The 18,767-nt window shown below is 46.5% G+C and overlaps 1 protein-coding gene across 2 annotated transcripts in view; it reads left to right on the forward strand.

Annotated features, from left to right (window-relative positions):
• The first annotated feature begins 3,596 nt into the window (after positions 1–3,596).
• Positions 3,597–18,767, forward strand: part of LOC102446242 (protein-glutamine gamma-glutamyltransferase E-like) — a 31,330-nt gene continuing 16,159 nt past the window's right edge. Inside the window, exon 1 of one of the 2 annotated variants that reach the window (XM_006111068.4) lies at positions 3,597–3,715. In XM_006111068.4, coding sequence (XP_006111130.2) covers positions 3,709–3,715 — 7 coding nt within the window. In that variant the 5' untranslated portion in view covers positions 3,597–3,708. Of the gene's footprint in view, positions 3,716–13,349; positions 13,457–18,767 lie in introns of those variants that run through there. The other variant, XM_075917718.1, reaches the window with a different exon arrangement.

The following is an 18,767-nucleotide window of genomic DNA, read 5'->3' on the forward strand; positions in this document are numbered from 1 at the left end:
CACCTCTGCTTTTTATGTATTAAGAGCCAACAGAAAAATTCATCAACCAGTTGATTAAACTAAATTTAACTCGTGTGTGTGTGTGTGTGTGTGTGTGTGTGAGATTACCAAGCAATTAACTCAAAGTTTTCTTTATTATCATGTTGCTCCTACTGCTTTCCCAGCTTCCTCCTCAATACTTATGTATCTTGCTGTTCAGAGAACTAGCAATGTGAACACACCTTGCTGATCACAAAGAGGGAAAAAAAGGCAAACCCAAATCTACCATGTAAGAATGTAGATAAAAGAGAAAGAAAAGCAGGTGCACTCTGCTAAATGTGCAGCTTTGATCAAAACAGCCATCAAAATGTTAGTATTCATAACAAATGACAGAAAAAAATATTGAAATCACTATAATGTCATCCTATATATCACTGGAGTGGCGCCTTCATTTTTTGTTCCGCTCCTCATCCTCAAAACAGATACAGCAGAAATAAAGAGTCCCTGAAATGGAGGTGACAAACGTGACTGAGGACAGAAAAGAGACAAAAAAGATTAAAACTAAGTTTAGAGAAGGAACACCTAAAAGGTGACATTCAAGCTGTAAATAAAACACGGACTGGTACAGGAAACATATGAGCATGTAGATACATTTATTCATAAAACAAGAACCAAGTGATGTTCAATTAAGGACACAATTTCAAAAATAAAAGATTAATTTTTTAACACAACACGTAGCTTGAAAAACTGTCACAAAATAGCTTAAACTGATTAATTTGCAGGATTACAAAAGAAGCAGGCATTTCCCAAAGGAGAAGGGTTATAAACTTCCTTCTTCAGGTGGTAAGCACCTAAATGACAGGATAAGAAGCACCTTCCCCTATGCACTGCTGATTTCAAAAAGCCACTGTCTATAAGGGTTCATGCAGCTTCCTCTGAAGTAGCTGGCTCTGTCAGAGACGAGATTCTTGATTTGATGTTACTGGGCTGATTCAGTATTGCCGTTCCTGTCCTCATATGCAGAATTGCTTCTTATAAAACAAGATTCTGTTTCCAAAGAGACAGAGCTCAGCATATAGCTGGGCAGGAAATCCTTCAGGTGTGTGCATGTGTGAGATCGCACTAATTAATTAAAAATATTTGACCTGGCATAACATCATAAGGTAAATTTATCAGTCACACTGTTGAATCAACACTTGGCATGGACACAATCTATGAGGAACACCACTGAATCAGTTTACTCAGAATGTACACATTCTGAACTCTTCTTTCAGGCCTAGCTGGTTTAAAACATTGAAAATTAAAAACAAAGTTCAACATCAAATTGTAAAAAACCAGGGATAGAATAATAGAATACTAGGACTGGAAGGGAACTCGAGAGGTCATTGAGTCCAGTCCCCTGCCCTCATGGCAAGGATAGGCCAGTGTGAAGCCAAAGATGTCAGCTGCCTTGCTTTATTTCTACTTGAAATATTCATGGAGAACTTTATTTGCAGCAGTCTCTCAAAGTAAGTGATTTGATGCCCTTTCCACTTATAAAATAAGACTAAAATAGTCCAATGGACCCATACAACCGCCCAGGGGGAATATTCCAGCATCCATATGTGGATAAATGTAAAGTAATGCACATTGGAAAAAATAACCCCAACTATACGTACAGTATGATGGGGCTAATTTGGCTACAACAAATCAGGAAAGAGATCTTGGAGTTATTGTGGACAGTTCTCTGAAAACTTCCACACAGAGTGCAGCGGCGGTCAAAAAGGCCAATAGGATACTAGGAATTAGGCAAATAGGAATTAGGCAAAAAGGCAAATAGGATGCTAAGAAAGGGATAGAAAATAAGACACGGAATATCTTACTGCCCCTGTATAAAACTATGGTATGCCCACATCTTGAATACTGTGTACAGATGTGGTCTTCTCACCTCAAAAAAGATATTTTGGTCTTGGAAAGGGTTCAGAAAATGGCAACTAAAATGATGAGGGGTTTGGAACGGGTCCCATATGAAGAGAGGCTAAAGCGACTGGGACTTTTCAGTTTAGAAAAGAGGAGACTGAGGGGGGATATGATAGAGGTATATAAAATCATGAGTGGTGTGGAGAGGGCCGATAAAGAAAAGTTATTCATTAGTTCCCTAAAAAGAAGAACTAGAGGACACCAAATGAAATTAATGGGGAGCAGGTTTAAAACTAATAAAAGAAAGTTCTTCTTCACACAGCGTGTAGTCAACCTGTGGAACTCCTTGTCAGAGGAGGCTGTGAAGGCTAGGGCTATAACAGAATTTAAAGAGAAACTAGATCATTTCATGGAGGTTAGGTCCATAAAAGGCTATTAGCCAGGGGACAGAAATGGAGTCCCTGGCCTCTGTTTGTCAGAGGCTGGAGGTGGATTGCACAAGACAAATCGCTTGATCACTGTCTTCGGTCCACCCCCTCTAGGGCTCCTGGTGCTGGCCACTGTCAGCAGACAGGCTACTGGGCTAGATGGACCTTTGGTCTGACCCAGTACGGCCATTCTTATGTTCTTGCGTTCTTATCCATGAATTATTCACAACAATAAATCATGCATCTAGACTGGCATGATTTTGCGGAAATGCTTTTAACGGAAAAGTTTTTCCGTTAAAAGTATTTCCGCAAAAGAGCGTCGAGATTGGCACGGTTGCCTTTGCGCAAAAAGTGCTTTTGTGCAAAAGCATCTGTGACCAGTCTAGATGCGATTTTGCGCAAGAAAGCCCCGATCGCCATTTTTGCCATCGGGGCTTTTTTGCGCAAAACGGTTCTTCCCTGTCTACACTGGAGCTCTTGCGCAAAAACATTTGCGCAAGAGGGCTTTTTCCCGAGCGGGAGCGCCAGTGTATTTGCACAAGAACACTGACAATCTTACATTAGATCGTCAGTGTTCTTGCGCAAATTCAAGCGGCCAGTGTAGACAGCTGGCAAGTTTTTGCGCAAAAGCGGTAGCTTTTGCAGAACAACTTGCTAGTCTAGACGCAGCCTCAGTGTTTTCTTAAACACACAAACATGCAGACTGCAGAGTTTGTGGTTTGTGCCCATTTATGCCTACAAAAAGAAGATCACCCTTTTCAAAATGTCTGAAGACTGATTGTCTTTTGTGCAGGTATTTACTACCACGTGAAAACCTTCCTCTCCAGGGACACTGCAGGAAAGGCCATTGGCAACCACTAGCAACCAATCTACTTCAAAAGCCAAGGAAAACATAACTCAACTGGCTCCCGTGATTCAGCCATGAGAGACGTAATGTCCCTGGTTCTGAGGAGCTGGCAGCTGTGGTTTGAGCGTAGAGCAGAGAGAAAGCTCTACGCATTAGACAGGTTCCTATGGGACACAGAGAGGAAAAGGTGTGAATTCGCAGTGACTCAAATTACTTCTCAGCTCTAGAAGTGACACATCGCTTTACCTGAAACCTAGGACTCTTTCCGAAACTAAATCAGTTCCTTCTGAACAAGTAACTTGTAACTTCCACTGCCCTGGTTTTTCCTCCTGGCTTGCATAACTAGAGACTTTACAGCCTATGAGATAGTGTATTGTCATCTGAATATTTGCATGGTCTGAGGTCCTCACCTACCTCATTTAAATTGTAATTGGTTTGCACAAGAGAGACCCGCCCAAAATTTTCTCTATAAATGGTGTTTCAAGCACAGCTTCAAGCCTCATCATACAAGATTGGCCAGAGTACCGGACGCGAGTGGCAGAATAGCAAGAAACCATGGCTGGTGAGTAAAATATAAGTCTCTCAACAAATACCCTACGGGCAACTGAGTAAGGTTATGTTCCCTTATCAGAATGGTTGGCTTAGTGGGAATTTGTAGCAAAGGGCTTTAAGTGTTGCATATTCTATTTTGGGGTTAGCAATCTTTGGCACGTCGGGGTACTTTGCTGGCAGAATGCAGGACCATGTGTTACGCCGCGTGTCCACAGCCATGTCCACTGTGCCCAGTGGCCACGGTTTGCAGTTCAGAAACTATTTCCCTAGCAGGGTGGGGAAGCACTGGAATGGGCTGCTTAGGGCGGTGGTGGAGTCTCAGTCCCTAAAGGTTTTTAAGGCTGGGCTTAAAGTTTTAGTTGTGGTTGGTCTTGCACTGAGCAGGGGGTTGGGTCTGGATGTCCTCCTGAGGCCTTTTTCACTTCTCATCTGCAATGATTTTACAAGCCTGTGTTTATAGGGGTGTTTGTGTATTGAGCAGACATGTTGGGCCTGAAGGTGCAAGGTGTATGCAGGGCACCCCTTGGACTTGCACTAGCGCCTTTAAACCTTCTTATGAGCCCCATCAGGGAAATTTAGCCTGGAGAGGGAATGAATCACTATTTCTCTCTGCCATGCCCCTCGCTTTCTGTGCTGGCATTGGAGCTTGGGCTTTGCAGGCATACCATGAATCAGGGCCATCATATGGTGGAACTGGAAAGAGACCCAGAGAGCAGCAGCCAACGAGCAGAAACAAAGAGCTTGATTTTCCTCTCACTCTGATGTAAATGAAGAATAAATCCATGGAAGTCAATGGGCTGCATGGATGGAGGCAGAGGAGAATCAGGCCCATGGACTCTAGAAGCCACACACGTTATCTACACACGATGGTTTTTAAAATTGCCTTGGGGTGACTGGAACCACTTACTATCTTGGCATCTTCCTCGTGGATTTATTCTGCCAGGGCTGCCTACAGGGGTGCAAGGCCTGGAGCAACCCTGTCGCAGGCCAAGACCCCTCCTCTACTTCCCACCCCACCCTGCTCTTTCCTCCCCCTTGCCCTAAGCCCCTCCTCCAGCCCCATGAGCAGGGGTCGGCCCCCCCTTACATCACCACAGCTGTGGGAAACGAGTGGCCCAAGAGCCTGCTCTGCTCCACTTCACCGCAGTGGCAGGGAGAGCCCTGGGCCAGGGTCAGGGCACCCTGCGTCCCTGCTGCAGTGAAGCTGAGGTTACCATGATGCAGTCTGGGTGACACTAGGGCTGGCTGCCCCGCCCTGTCCCTTCCACCTGAGACCCCATCCCTTTTGGGAGGACAAGGCCAGCCCCGCCACCCACACACACACACCCATCCCCCCCCTTTGCCGGCAATTCTGTGGGGCCCTTGATCTGCTTAATTAAATCTTGTGTAACAGCCATGAAAAGTGCTACTGGCTACTTCAGAGAACTCTTTGTTAACAAAGGGTGTGTGTGTTAAAACTCTACAGTAAAACACTAACCGCAGATTGCAGCAAGAAGGAAATAACCACTAGCCACAATTGCCTCAGTGTAACAGCTGTGCAGTGATGTGGCAACGTAATCCACATATCTCCTGGGTGCGGTGTTCAGTTTCATCTAGTGACACCAAAACCACTTAGAGAGAGATTAATGAACCTGCTCGATATGTGGCTTCATGCAGTGACGGTTCATGCATTCACATACAGGTCCCGGTTTGACCCTGCTCCCAATGACTGGTGTCTGTTGGGGTTTTAAAAGGGGAGGACTCAGCACCACATCAGCACCACAGACCTATTTTAAAAAGTGGCTCCACAAACATTTCCCCCAACGACTCACAGAATCCTAGCTCTGGAAGAGCTCTCAGGAAACATCAAGTCCGGCCCCTGCCCAACGCAGGACCAACCCCAAATCAATCAACCAAGCCAGGGCTCTGTCAAGCTGGAACGTAACATCTCTAGGGATGGAGATTCGACTCCCTCCCCAGGGAACCCATCCCAGGGCTTCACCACCCTCCTAGTAAAATAGTTTTTTCCTAATATCCAAACTAGACCTCCCCTTGTTCTGCCATCTGTCACTACTGACAACAGATTCCCTCCGTCCTCTTTGGAACCTCCCTTCAGGTAGTTAAAGGCTGCTATCAAATCCCTCCTCACTCTTCTCGTCTGCAGACTAAAGAAGCCCAAATCCCTCAGCCTCTCCTTGTAAGTCATGTGCTCCAGCCCCTAATTATTTGCCCTCAACTGGACTCTCTCCAATGCGTCCACATCCTTTCTATAGTGGGGAGTCCAGAACTGGACACAATTCTCCAGATCTGGCCTCATCAGTGCTGAATAAAGGGGAATAATCACTTCTCTAGATCTGCTGGCAATGCTCCTCCTCGTGCACCCTAATATTCCATTAGCTTTCTTGGCTACAAGGGCCCCTGTTGATTCATATCCAGCTTCTCATCCACTGAAACCCCAGGTCCTTTTCTGCCAAACAGCTACTTAGCCATTCAGTCCCCAGCCTGTAACAGTGCTTGGGATTCTTCTGTCCTAACTCTGCACTGGTCCTTGTTGAACCTCATGAGATTTCTTTTGGCCCAAGCCTCCAATTTCTCCAGGTCACTATGCCTAACATAGTGAATGCTAGTGGGAAAGGGGTAGGTTTAAAAGATAAAATTAAAAAAGGAAAAGTTAAAAATCACTCAGAAAAGTTAGATGTCTGCAAGTCACCAGGGCCTGATGAAATGCATCCTAGAATACTCAAGGAGCAGATACAGGAGGTATCTGAGCTATTAACTATCATCTTTGAAAAGTCATGGAAGTCAGGAGAGATTCCAGAAGACTGGAAAAGGGCAAATCTAGTGCCCATCTATAAAAAGGGAAATAAGAACCCAAGGAACTACAGACCAGTCAGTTTAACTTCTGTGTCAGGAAAGATAATAGAGTAAGTAATTAAGGAATTCATCTGCAAACATCTGGAAGATAATAAGGTGATAGGGAACAGCCAGCATGGATTTGTAAAGAACAAATCATGTCAAACCAATCTGATAGCTTTCTTTGATAGGATATCGAGTCTTGTGAATAAGAATTGTCAAAGTCAGACAGGACTCACAGATTTGGCAGACTGCTCTGTTTATTTCAGCAAAGCTTTGCTAAAATGCATGGAGAAAATGTGAGTACCCTACAAGGTTCAAACCCCTTGATTTTATACAGTCAAAAGGAAGCCAAAATTAACAGGATTAAAAGGGGGGCAAAACTTCACATAATTAGTGTGAGGCTACTCAAGTACTCTTCATTTCAATATTAAGCACACAGCAATCTCCTGGCTATATCTCCCTGATTATCTGGAATTGTTTCCTAACACTTAATGTTTCTTTTCCTGTTAAACTCAGGCCCAAATTGGCTAGCACCTTGATCTGCATACCTACAATCAACATTAACATACTTTTCTTCTTCCTCTTAAAAGACAAACAGAATTCCTTTAACTTATTCAATTATTACAGCACAATTCATCTTTTTCTTACAGTATAATTCTTTCTACTTTCACAATCCCTCCTTTTGGTCAAGCTTCGCCTATGACCAACAATTACTGGGTTTCTTGCATTAACCGTTCTTTGTCTCTCTGTTCATCAGTGATATTTAAAATCATCAGATTAGCACTCTGGTGAGGGGTAGCTAGCTGTGTGATATGTTTTGCACAGTTTTGGATACAACAGGAGATTAACTGAAAACATACAAAAATCATTAAGATCCCAAATAGGATAGTCAGGGCTCCCTGAAACAACCAGTTTCCTATGCCAGTGAAATTGAACAAGTTACTCAGCCATTTCCACAGGGAACTTGGCTCTTCGTGAGGAAGATATGCAATCTTTTCTAAGTAGCTAGCGCGATCTATTACATAATTGGTGTTGTCTGGTATATATACACAACATTCTTTGCCAATGAGAGCACAGGTCCCTCCTTTTGCTGCCAGCACTATATTCAATGCCTGACGGTTTTGGAGGACCACTTGTCTGATCGCTTCTGTTTCTTTGGCCAGGGCCCTTAAACTTTCTCCAGTTTCATTTGCCATGATTTCAACTACTGCTTGTAACCTCAGAAGCCTTTTTGCATGATGTATTACTCCCCCAAGTGGGATAAAGGAACCACCAATAGCCTCTTCCCAAGTTAAAGGGCTTATGTGATTCACATACCATTTGGCATCCGACAAGTCCCTTCTTTTTCGCCTAAAATTACGGAGGCGTTCTCGTGGGAAGGACTCTAACACTCGGAATTGTGGGAAGAGTTGGGCGGGATAACAGATACCTGACCAGTTAACTGGTAATGTGGTATAGGCCTTTGTTCCACAGACCCAATGATGCCCTATCAAAGCCGGGAAGGGTCGGTTGCACCCCTTTGCCATATAGATGTCTATAAAGGAGGAGTAATATCCCCCGAAGGGCACAAGGTGATTCTCCTTACGGGGAGTAGTGTTATTTGCATGGCATTAAAGATTGTACTGATGTTACAATATGCTGGAGACAACTGCTTCTCCCCAGATTTAGCCCCGTTCCATTACACACCAAACACCAGTGACCTTTTCCCTCCACCACGCTTATCCATTTAGATACATTTATTCCTACTGCTTCCCAAGTGTCATTACTGTTCCATGTCTTGTTAAATGGATGAGGTCCTCCGGTGAGGCCTGGGGAATTAAGTGGGATTGCCAAGACAGGAACCAGCTTGTGAGTGGGCTGGGATGTGGCTGCAGACCCAGCAATTAGAGATATTAAGGGTCTGAGCGATCCATACTTGCTGGTGGATAAAAGAATTGTCATTGTCATTGTGGATTCCCCAGACCTTAAGACACCAGTAGCCGAGGAACAGGCCCCACCAGAGGCACATGCTGGAGGCAAGACCCTTTTTGGTTCTGACAACCTCAGCTGAGGGAACCGCAGTCACGGTTTTATGTCCACCAGGCAGCAGGCGCTAGGCTCACTGCTGCTTCTTCTTGGGCCTTGCTTTTGGTTGTCGTCTGCTTCAGGCAACCCTTACGTGAACGTAGGTTGTAAGGTATTGCAGGCTATTCCTCTACGTCTTCTTCTGGAGTCAAAATTGACTCTGCGTGGTCCTGAGGCGATGACTGGTCTGCTGGGGGTGGTGCCTTCTTACACTGAGAAGCCTGTATCCATGCTGCGATGCCGGATAGCTTAACAGCCGTCTGGGCAGTGAGCAGCACCTGATGTGGACCCTTCCACCGGGGTTCCATGGCGTGTTTTCGTTGGTGGTGTCGTATGTAGACCCAATCACCTGTCTCGAGGGTGTGGCAGGCGTCAGAGGTGGGTTCGGTTGGCCAGGCGGCTCAAACCTGTGAATGGAAGTGACTTACAGCTTGCATTAGTCCCTTGCAGTACTGAAGGAGTATACTGCGAGTCAAGTTCAAGTCTGAGACTGGAGTAATGGTAGCCATTGTTCGCATAGGGCGCCCCATAACAATTTCAAAAGGACTTAATTTATGTCTTTGGGATGGGGTGGATCGAATTTCCATAAGGGCCAATGGTAAGGCCGCTGGCCAGCTTAACCCTGTAGAGTCACAAATTTTTGCAAGCTTATTATTTTTTTTAGCATGCCATTTCGTCTTTCAACTGCACCTGCGCTCTGTGGGTGGTAGGGACAGTGCAGCAAGTGTGTGACATGTAATACACGATCCAGGTGCTGAACAAGTTGTCCAGTAAAATGTGTACCCCGGTCACTGGACAGAGTGGCAGGAGTTTCTTTTGCAGGCATAATATGATTTAACAAACATTTGGCAACAGACAGCGAATCAGCTTTGCGACAAGGAAAGGCTTCAATCCAACCCAAAAATAAGCATACCATAACCAAAATGAATTCATATAGTTGACACACAGGCATTTGTACAAAATCAAGCTGCCAATGCAAGAACAGTGCTTGGGGCAGGCCCCAGAACCCGTGAGATACCTTTACAGGTTTGCCAACATTGTAGCTTTGGCAAGTGGTACAGGCGGCACAGAGGTGAGCTGCAAAAGAGCTGAAATGTGGGGCCCACCATCCTGCCTTAGTTACAGCAGAGATCATACCCTCCTTTCCGACATGCGAAACGCCGTGTAGCAGGGCGGCTAGAGCTGGGTAGAGCGAAAAGAGGGCCACAAAGGCACCAGTAAGGGGCGCCAAAGGGAATCAGGGTGTAGAGAGCAACCCTGGGCGACCCAGGAGTCTTTTTCTGTTTCTGAGGCAGAGTCTTGGAGCAGGGTGACTTTAGAAAGGGACTGCGGTGGTACGGAAACAGAAAGGGAACCGAGAAACGCACCTGGGGAAGATTTTATGGCAGCATTACCCTTAGCAACATTAGTATCTGCTGTGGAGTGACCAGGGCACTTAACAATAGCTAATGCAGATGGGAGTGCATACAGGAGAGCAGCAATGTAGGGGCCATTCTTGATAGGGGTACCAGCAGAGGTAAGGAAACCCCGAGCTTGCCAGAGGGTGCCAAAGTCATGTACAACCCCAAAAGCGTAACGAGAATCAGTATAAATGGTGGCGGAGCATCCCTCATCCAGAAAGCAAGCGCGGGTTAGGGCAACTAGTTCAGCGACTTGTGCTGAAGTCACAGAAGGTAACGGCGCAGCTTCTAGGGTTTCAGAGAGTGATACCTCAGCATATCCTGCGAGGAGACGACCTTGGCTATCTCTAAAGCAGGAACCATCAGTGAATAACACAAGGTCGGAGTTAGAGAGAGGGACATCAGAAAGGTCGGGGCATGGGACGGTGACAGCAGAGACAGCTGCAAGGCAGTCGTGGGGTTCACCGTCATTAGACAGAGGAAGGAGAGTGGCAGGGTTCAACTGAGAACAGCACTTTATGGTGATATGCGAAGCCGAAAGCAGTAAAAGTGAGGCGGGCGGAGGAAAGGTGAGCTGTATTACATTGTAGCAGGAGAGTATCTATAGAGTGAGGGACCATGAGAGAAACAGGAGAGCGGAGGACAAGGGACTCAGACATTTTAATTAGGCGTGCCGCGGCAGCCACAGCCCGCAGACGGGGGTAGACCTTGGGCAACAGGATCCAAGGTGGCAAAGAAATAAGCTACTGGACGATTTTTTTTTTTTGCCACCATGCTCCTGAGTAAAAACCCCAAGTGCACAACCAGATTGCTCGTGGCAGAAAAGGGTAAAGGGCTTACAGTAGACAGGTAACCCTAAGGTGGGGGGGGGGGGGCAGTGAGAAGCACTAAAGAGTCAGTTTCTGAGGCAGATAATGAAGGGGAACAGAGGAGTAGATCATTTACACATTGGACCAATGTGGACCCAGAGGGGAAGACCAGGTTAACAAGGTCTTTGGCTAATGCTTGGGAAAAGTAAGACGGGCTTTCTGTGTGCCCCTTGGGAAGCATACTGCTGCTCCTTGTAAGAAAAGGCAAAAAGATACTGGAACTTAGGGTGAACCGGGACAGAAAAGAAAGCAGAACACAGATCAACATCAGTAAAATGAGTTGCATCTGGCAGGATAGAAGCCAGATTAGTTGCTGGGTTAGGGATTACAGGAAAGGTGGGTACAACAATGCAGTTAATAGCTTGAAGATCCTGAACAAACCGCCATGATTTCCCATCAGCCTTTCGAACTGGGAGGAGGATAGAGGTGTTACAGGGGCTGGAACAGGGGACAATAATGCCTTGTTCCCACAGGGTGGATATGACCGGAGCTGAAACCTCTAAATCCCAAAAACCCGGTGCCACGACCCCTTCTCTGACCTTATCCCCATTCTTGGTACCCTCCCCATTCCCAGTACTGTCTGCCCTGCCCTGAATAATGCTGTATTTGCAGAGCTATCAACCTTTGTGAGGACTGCTTCTCTTTCCTTTTAGAGTGCAGTGGCAATGCTCTGCCACTGCTTGCAATTTGTCCATGGTCTTGGCCTCCCATCCAACACTTATTTGCTTTAACATACTGCTAATAGCAGATAAGAGGCTATTAACAAACGCATGCGCCAGGGCGCCCTGTCCATTTTTACCTGGTTGCTGTACCCCCAAAAAATCCAAAAAAACCAAACAAACAAACAAAAACCATCAGTCAGTCTGTGTGATAGTTGCCCGGGTTTTTTTCTTTGTTGCTGTTTACGGGGTTATAAGTAGCTTACACAGTTGCAGGAGGTCTGCTTCAGAGGGTTCATAGGCATTGCACACTAGCAAAATTCCTCTGCAATTTGGTAGGGTTTTCCTGGGGCTTTGGAAAACCTTTTAAAATCGAGTGGAGCTCTGTGTGGGTCCAGGGTTTATAGCTTCAAGTGGGACCGGTCTGAGTTTTCTTGGAGGACGGGGTAAAGGGAAGCGCTTGGTCTGGTGGTGGGAGAGGAGGTTTCCAATAAAGCTTTTTTTTCTTATAATTAGAATTTTTAAGGGAGGCGAGCTTCGATTCAGTTCATTTAAGATTTGCCTCGTCCCACCACTGCATGAAGCAATCTACCTCTCCTCTAGCCAATTTAGTTTTTGGGAAGGCCAAGTTTGTCTTTTAAGACATCCACTTGGTCTTTGTTCCAAGATCCTAACAGTGGCCACTGAGTTTTGGGATCCCCCCAGAGTTAATCTAGATCATTTTTCCAGAAATTTACAGGAGTCCGGACCCTTTCTAAAATATATAAACTGAGCCAGGGTCCCTTTAGGGAACTATCCCTGCTTAGACGTCTGCTTACCCATACAGGAGGACTTCATACACCAATCACACCAGGAGGAAATTCGGGTTCGTCAGAGCGGTGCCCGGTGCAACACACAAAAGAAGCCCACAGGCTACTGCCTCAATCGCCCTTGCGTTCACTCCAAGGATTTTATCCAAGGTGCGGTGCGGCTGCGATTGTGCAGATTCCAGTCACACAGACCGCGGGGACAGGAGCCCCTTGGTCGGCCAGTCCCCGGGCAGGGATGGCTCCCAGACTCACTCACACCACAGGGAAGACGGATAGACACAGAGACAAGACAGTCCTCAGTCCGGACAAAATAATTACCTGACCAGAGTCCTGATGTTAGATCCCGGGATCCCTACCAGAACAGAGCAGGAACCAACAGGTTCGATGGCGTAGACTTCGCTGTGGCTGTGCACCTTTCCGTTCTGGCGGAGGACCACTCGGGCTAAATGCCCAGGTGCCGGCTGCCACGGTCATCCTACAAGACAGTCAGGGATCTCACAGCCTCAGCGAAGACGGTTGCCATCTCAGTGGGACCTCCAAATTGTCAAAGTCAGACAGGACTCACAGATTTGGCAGACTGCTCTGTTTATTTCAGCAAAGCTTTGCTAAAATGCATGGAGAAAATGTGAGTACCATACAAGGTTCAAACCCCTTGATTTTATACAGTCAAAAGGAAGCCAAAATTAACAGGATTAAAAGGGGGGCAAAACTTCACATAATTAGTGTGAGGCTACTCAAGTACTCTTCATTTCAATATTAAGCACACAGCAATCTCCTGGCTATATCTCCCTGATTATCTGGAATTGTTTCCTAACACTTAATGTTTCTTTTCCTGTTAAACTCAGGCCCAAATTGGCTAGCACCTTGATCTGCATACCTACAATCAACATTAACATACTTTTCTTCTTCATCTTAAAAGACAAACAGAATTCCTTTAACTTATTCAATTATTACAGCACAATTCATCTTTTTCTTACAGTATAATTCTTTCTACTTTCACAGGGTGAAGTGGTGGACGTGGTATACCTAGACTTTAGTAAGGCGTTTGATACAGTCTTGCATGATATTCTTACCACTAAACTAGGCAAATACAACTTAGATGGGGCTACTACAAGGTGGGTGCTTAAATGGCTGGATAACCGTTCTCAGAGAGTAGTTATTAATGGTTCACAATCCTGCTGGAAAGGTATAACAAGTGAGGTTCCGCAGGGGTCTGTTTTGGGACCGGCTCTGTTCAATATCTTCATCAACGATACAGATGTTGGCAAAGAGAGTAGGATTATTAAGTCTGCAGATGATGCCGAGCTGGGAGGGGTTGCAACTGCTCTGAAGGACAGGGTCAAAATTCAAAATGATCTGGACAAATTAGAGAAATGGTCTGAGGTAAACAGGATGAAGTTTAATAAAGACAAATGCAAAGTGCTCCACTTAGGAAGGAACAATCCGTTTCACACATTCAGAATGGGAAGCGACAGTCTAGGAAGGAGTATTGCAGAAACAGATCTGGGGTTATAGTGGACCACAAGCTAAATATGATCCAACAGTGTGACAGTGCTGCAAAACAAGCAAATATGATATGAAACAAGCCCAATTCTTTCAGTCCTCCTTCATAAAAGGGAAAAAAAGCATTGAGTACTTCAGATTTTCCCACATCATTTGTCACTAGGTTACCTCCTTCAGCCAGTAAGGGCCCCACCCCCTCCCTAATCACCCTCTTATTGCTAACATGCCTGCAGAAACCTTTCTTGTTACCCTTCACATCCCTTGCCAGCTGCAGTTCCAATTGCGCTTTCGCCTTCCTGGTAACTGCCCTTCATTCTCGTGCAACATATTTATACTCCTCCCTAGTCATCTGTCCAAGTCTCCACTTCTTTAAGATTCCTTTTTGTGTGTAAGCTCACCAAGGATTTCACTGCTAAGCCAAGGTGCAGTGAACGTGAACCTACCATATTTGCCTTTCTAACTGTGCATCAGGATGGCTTATTCCTGTGCCTTCAATAAGGCTTCTTTAAAATCCTGCCAGCTCTTCTGGACTCCTTTCCCCTTCGTGTTACATCCCAGGGGATCCTGCCCATCAGTTCTCTGATGGAGTCAGAGGCTGCTTTTCTGAAGTCCAAGGTGTGTGTTTTGCTGCTCTCCTTTCTTCCTTTGGTCAGGATCCAGAACTCGGACATCTCGTGATCACTGCTGCCCAGGTTGTCACCCACCTCTACTTCTCCTACTAGCTCCTCCCTGTTTGTGAGCAGCAAGTCAAGCTGTGCATGGCCCGTTTGGTTCCCTCAGTACTTGTACCAGGAAGTTATCCCCAACATTCTCCAAAAACTGCCTGGATTGCCTGTGTCCTGCTGCATTGGTCTCCCAACAGATGTCAGGGTGATTCAAGCTCCCCATGGGAACCAGGGCCTGTGATCGAAGCTTCTCTCAGTTGTCTGAAGAAAACCTCGTCTACTTCATCCACCTGATCTGGTCTGTAGCAGACACCAACCACAACATCACCTCTGTTGCTCCCATCTCTAAGCTTAACCCCAAGACTCTCAACAGGCTTTCCTTCCTCTCTATACTGGAGCTCTGAGCAATCCTACTGCACTTACAAACAGTGCAACTCCTCCTTTTCTCCCCTGCCAGTCCTTCCTGAACAGCTTATACCCTTCCATGACAGCGCTCCAGTCTCATAGACTTTAAGGTCAGAAGGGGCCATTATGATCATCTAGTCTGACCCCCTGCACAGTGCAGGCCACAGAATCTCACCCACCCCATCCTAGAATAATCCTCTCACCTATATCTCAGATATTGAAGCCTTCAAATAGTCTGAAGACCCCAAGATGCAGAGAATCCTCCAGCTGTGATCTGTACCTCATGCTACAGAGGAAGGCGAAAAACATCCAGTCATGAGAGTCATCCCACCAAGTCTCCATTATTCCAATCAAATCATAGCTCTTTGACTGTGCCAGGACATCTAATTCTTCCTGCTTGTTTCCCAGGCTTCTTGCATTCACGTATAAACACCTTAGACAACTAGCTGATTGCCCGACCTTCTCCGTACGAATCAATGCCTCCAATCTGCTCCATGTGCCACAGGCTTATGCTCCATGTAGGAAGGGGAGAGAATAGAGTATCTGTCCACTTGGTTTCATCACCCATTTAAAAAGAACTCACTCTCGTTACCCTACCTTCAGGAAGAGGCAGCCCCCGACAAACATGCTGACACTTGGTGGATGAGGTCAGACTTTGTGTGAGATACCCAAAGCACTTCACAACCCAGTCCAGTGTCCTCTTCGTGGGATCTGAGACAGGGTGTAGACCAGGGGAAATGGGGGGGAGGGAGGATCTTCCCTGTGGTTCTGTTTAAATGTAGAACCTGCCATTAAGTGCAATCAGAGCTATTTTAAAGGGAATATTTTTGTCTCCAGCAGGTCCAAATGAACCCAGCCAAATGAAGTCATTTCTGACTGGGCTAATTTAGCAGCGTCCATAGAGGAGGATGGGAACAACTCCTCCAGACTCAGGGAACACACTCCAACTTTCTGATCAGTTAGACTGCAGAATTTTAGGCTATGTCTACACTGGCATATGTGAAGTGCTGGTAGTTACAGCACTGCCCGTAGAGCGCTGCAGGGAAACTACTGTTGTGTGTCCACACTGTGCGTGTCCACATTAGCAACTCTTGCAATGTCACACAGAGTAGTGCATTGTGGGTGCTGTGGAGCAGTCAGCATCACATGATGCAAGTTTCCCAATCCCATTGCTCCATAGTCATCCTGCTACACTGACAGCTGCTTTTCAGCCGAAGTCATGGGAAGGTGGGAGAGGGAGAAGTGTGTTTTGGGGGATGTCAGCATGCTGTCTTGTAAGTTTAGACAGCCATAGGAAACAACCCCTCCTGAGATAGGGGGTGGGGAAAACCTTGACATCTCACACACACTACCACCCCCCTCACCTTCCTCTCCAGCTCTTTGCACAACCTCTCTTTCTCTTACACACACACACCTTCCTCTGTGTTCAACAGCTGAGCATTTCATGAAAGGTTTGCTTTGTGTCCAGGACCACAGAATCAGGCAGGCAGAAGAGTTCCACGAACAGCAGATGACTTGGGGGATTATGGGTCATTTCTGGAGGGCAAGCAGAGTAAAACAAGCAATTCAATTGTCCACACAGGCCCCCTAGTTCTGTATCCAGAACACAGTAAGCTCTACACTTCTCATGGGTGTGGTTTATCTAAAGTGCAGTAACTGTGGAGCCGGTGTGCACTACCAGCACATCTACACAGCAGGGCTAAAGCTGAAATAAGCTATGCAACTTCATCTACTTCAGGTGTGTAGCTTAAGTTGAAATAGCTTATTTCGGCTTTTGGCGCTGTCTACACAGCAGGAAGTCTGAGAAAGAGCACTCGTCCTCTGATTTCCCTTACTCCTTGTAAAATGTCTACACAGCTCCTTTTTGCGTAAAACCCCCTCTTGCGCAAGAGCCGTTCTGCCACTTCTTTTCAGGAAGAACGGCTCTTGTGCAAAAGCCTCATGTGCAAAAACAGCTGCTAATTAATTATGCAAATGAAGCATGGCAATATTCTACTCCACACTTCATTTGCATAAGCTTTTGCAGAAGAAGGCTGTAGTATAGATGGAGCCTCTCTTTCTCTCTCTCTCTCTCGTTTAAGTGGCACTAATGGGACTGTGACCTACACCCAGTAGGTGAATGAGTTATGTTACCCGGGTTCTTTCAACCAAAACCTTTCAGTAACTTTTACTCTCTGCGCGGTGGTGTCAGGAAATAATTCAGGGGAGGTATGGTCATCCGTCCAATAGATGGATGGTACAAACAGGACAACACAAGAATGCTTTCACTTAAAGCTAAACTTTACTTAGTCTCAAGCACTTACACACGTCCGCAACAGGTTAGGAAAACACCCCCACCCTCCAAAGTGGAGTGTGGCTCTCGAGTGACACCGAGCAGGCTTCCGATGGCCAGTCTTCCGTCTGCCAGTGGGGACGAAGATGTGTCCAGAAGTGAAGAGTCTTCTAGGAGTCCTAGAGGCGTCCCTCCAAGTGTTCCCAAAATTGTTCCCCCAAACTCAGACTTTCTTTCCCTATTTATCCATTAGTATTACAATAACATGCCACTCAAAAACTTGCTAGGCAAGCACTTTTTAAAGGTTAGGCAAGAGGTTTTCTTCTGATCATCACTTTCACCAGATGCATTTTTTCTTTTTCAGAGACTTCATGCTCGGGGGCCCTGATAGATATGTGTCTTAGAGCATTTAGACAAACTTCCTGGTTTTCTTAATGCATAGGTCAGTGATTTCACTAGAGATTTGGGCCTCAGGAAGGACGCGGGGTCAAGCTGCCCTCTCTGTGGCACCCAAACTCTCCCTTCCCTCCCTGACTGTGGTCATGCGGAAGTTGCAGTCTAGGTCTAATCTGGGCCTGTTAGCAGGGGCAGATGACCGTTTTGTGGGGCCCCGGGCAGCATAATTCTGCAGGGCCCCCCCTTTGCCAGGGCGCATGCGCAGTGACGCCATGCGCATGCGCGGGGCTTTCTGAAGCGCGGGGCCCGGAGCGGCCGCCCAGTTCGCCCTGCCCTATATCCGCCCCGCCTGTTAGCTTGGTTGCTAAAGTTCAAGCAGTAAGCAATAGTGGTTCAGGCACTTACTGGATTTGCCGAAATCTCCCCTGCTTAGTAAGGGGTTCATGGAGCCCCTGCTACATCACTGTTGAGGATTCAACTGCTTCTTTCATCGTTTCCTTTCATTCATAATCTGACATTGTTCGGCCTTCAGCCCCTGTTGCATAACAACCAATAAAGCTATGAGTCGCACCTAGAAATAACTTGTGTGGACACTAGAACTACAGAGCGGGGGGTCAAGAAACGCAAAGAAGAGATGTTGGATCCAAAGCCTAGAGAAAACGTTCACTGCCATGTAGATGGGTGATTGCAAGACACACTTATTGCTCATAAGGGGAAGTATTAGTGGGAGGTCTCATCTTAGAACATAAGAGCACATTTTATCTTCTGTGTATTACCTACACATGCAGCTGTGGAACTGGTGGAAGTGATGTGCATGGGGGAGAGGAGGTCAGGACCCATAATGGAGAGGTAGGGAGCAAAGGGGGAAATTGCTCTGGGGCCAGGCGATACTAAAGGGCCTGAGGCACCAGCTGTTGACACAGTGCCGTAGCCCTGGGACCATTTGAATTTCCGTGGGAGTGCTGTACATTGTGCTCCAGAGCCCTGCACGGCATGCTGCAGCCAGCTTTGAGGGACAGCGAGGACAAGGGCACCATGCTGTCTGGGCAACACTGGGGGCTGACAGCCCAGCTCTGCCCTTCCACCCATGGGCCCACCCCATTAGCGAGCGCAGAGTCAGGCTCCCCAACCTTGCCCAAGGGCCTGGCAATCCCATTGGCTTCCCTGGAGAAGGGGACAAGTGTT

This window comes from Pelodiscus sinensis, unplaced genomic scaffold (assembly GCF_049634645.1).
Source record: "Pelodiscus sinensis isolate JC-2024 unplaced genomic scaffold, ASM4963464v1 ctg81, whole genome shotgun sequence".
Taxonomy (NCBI): Eukaryota; Metazoa; Chordata; order Testudines; family Trionychidae; genus Pelodiscus; species Pelodiscus sinensis.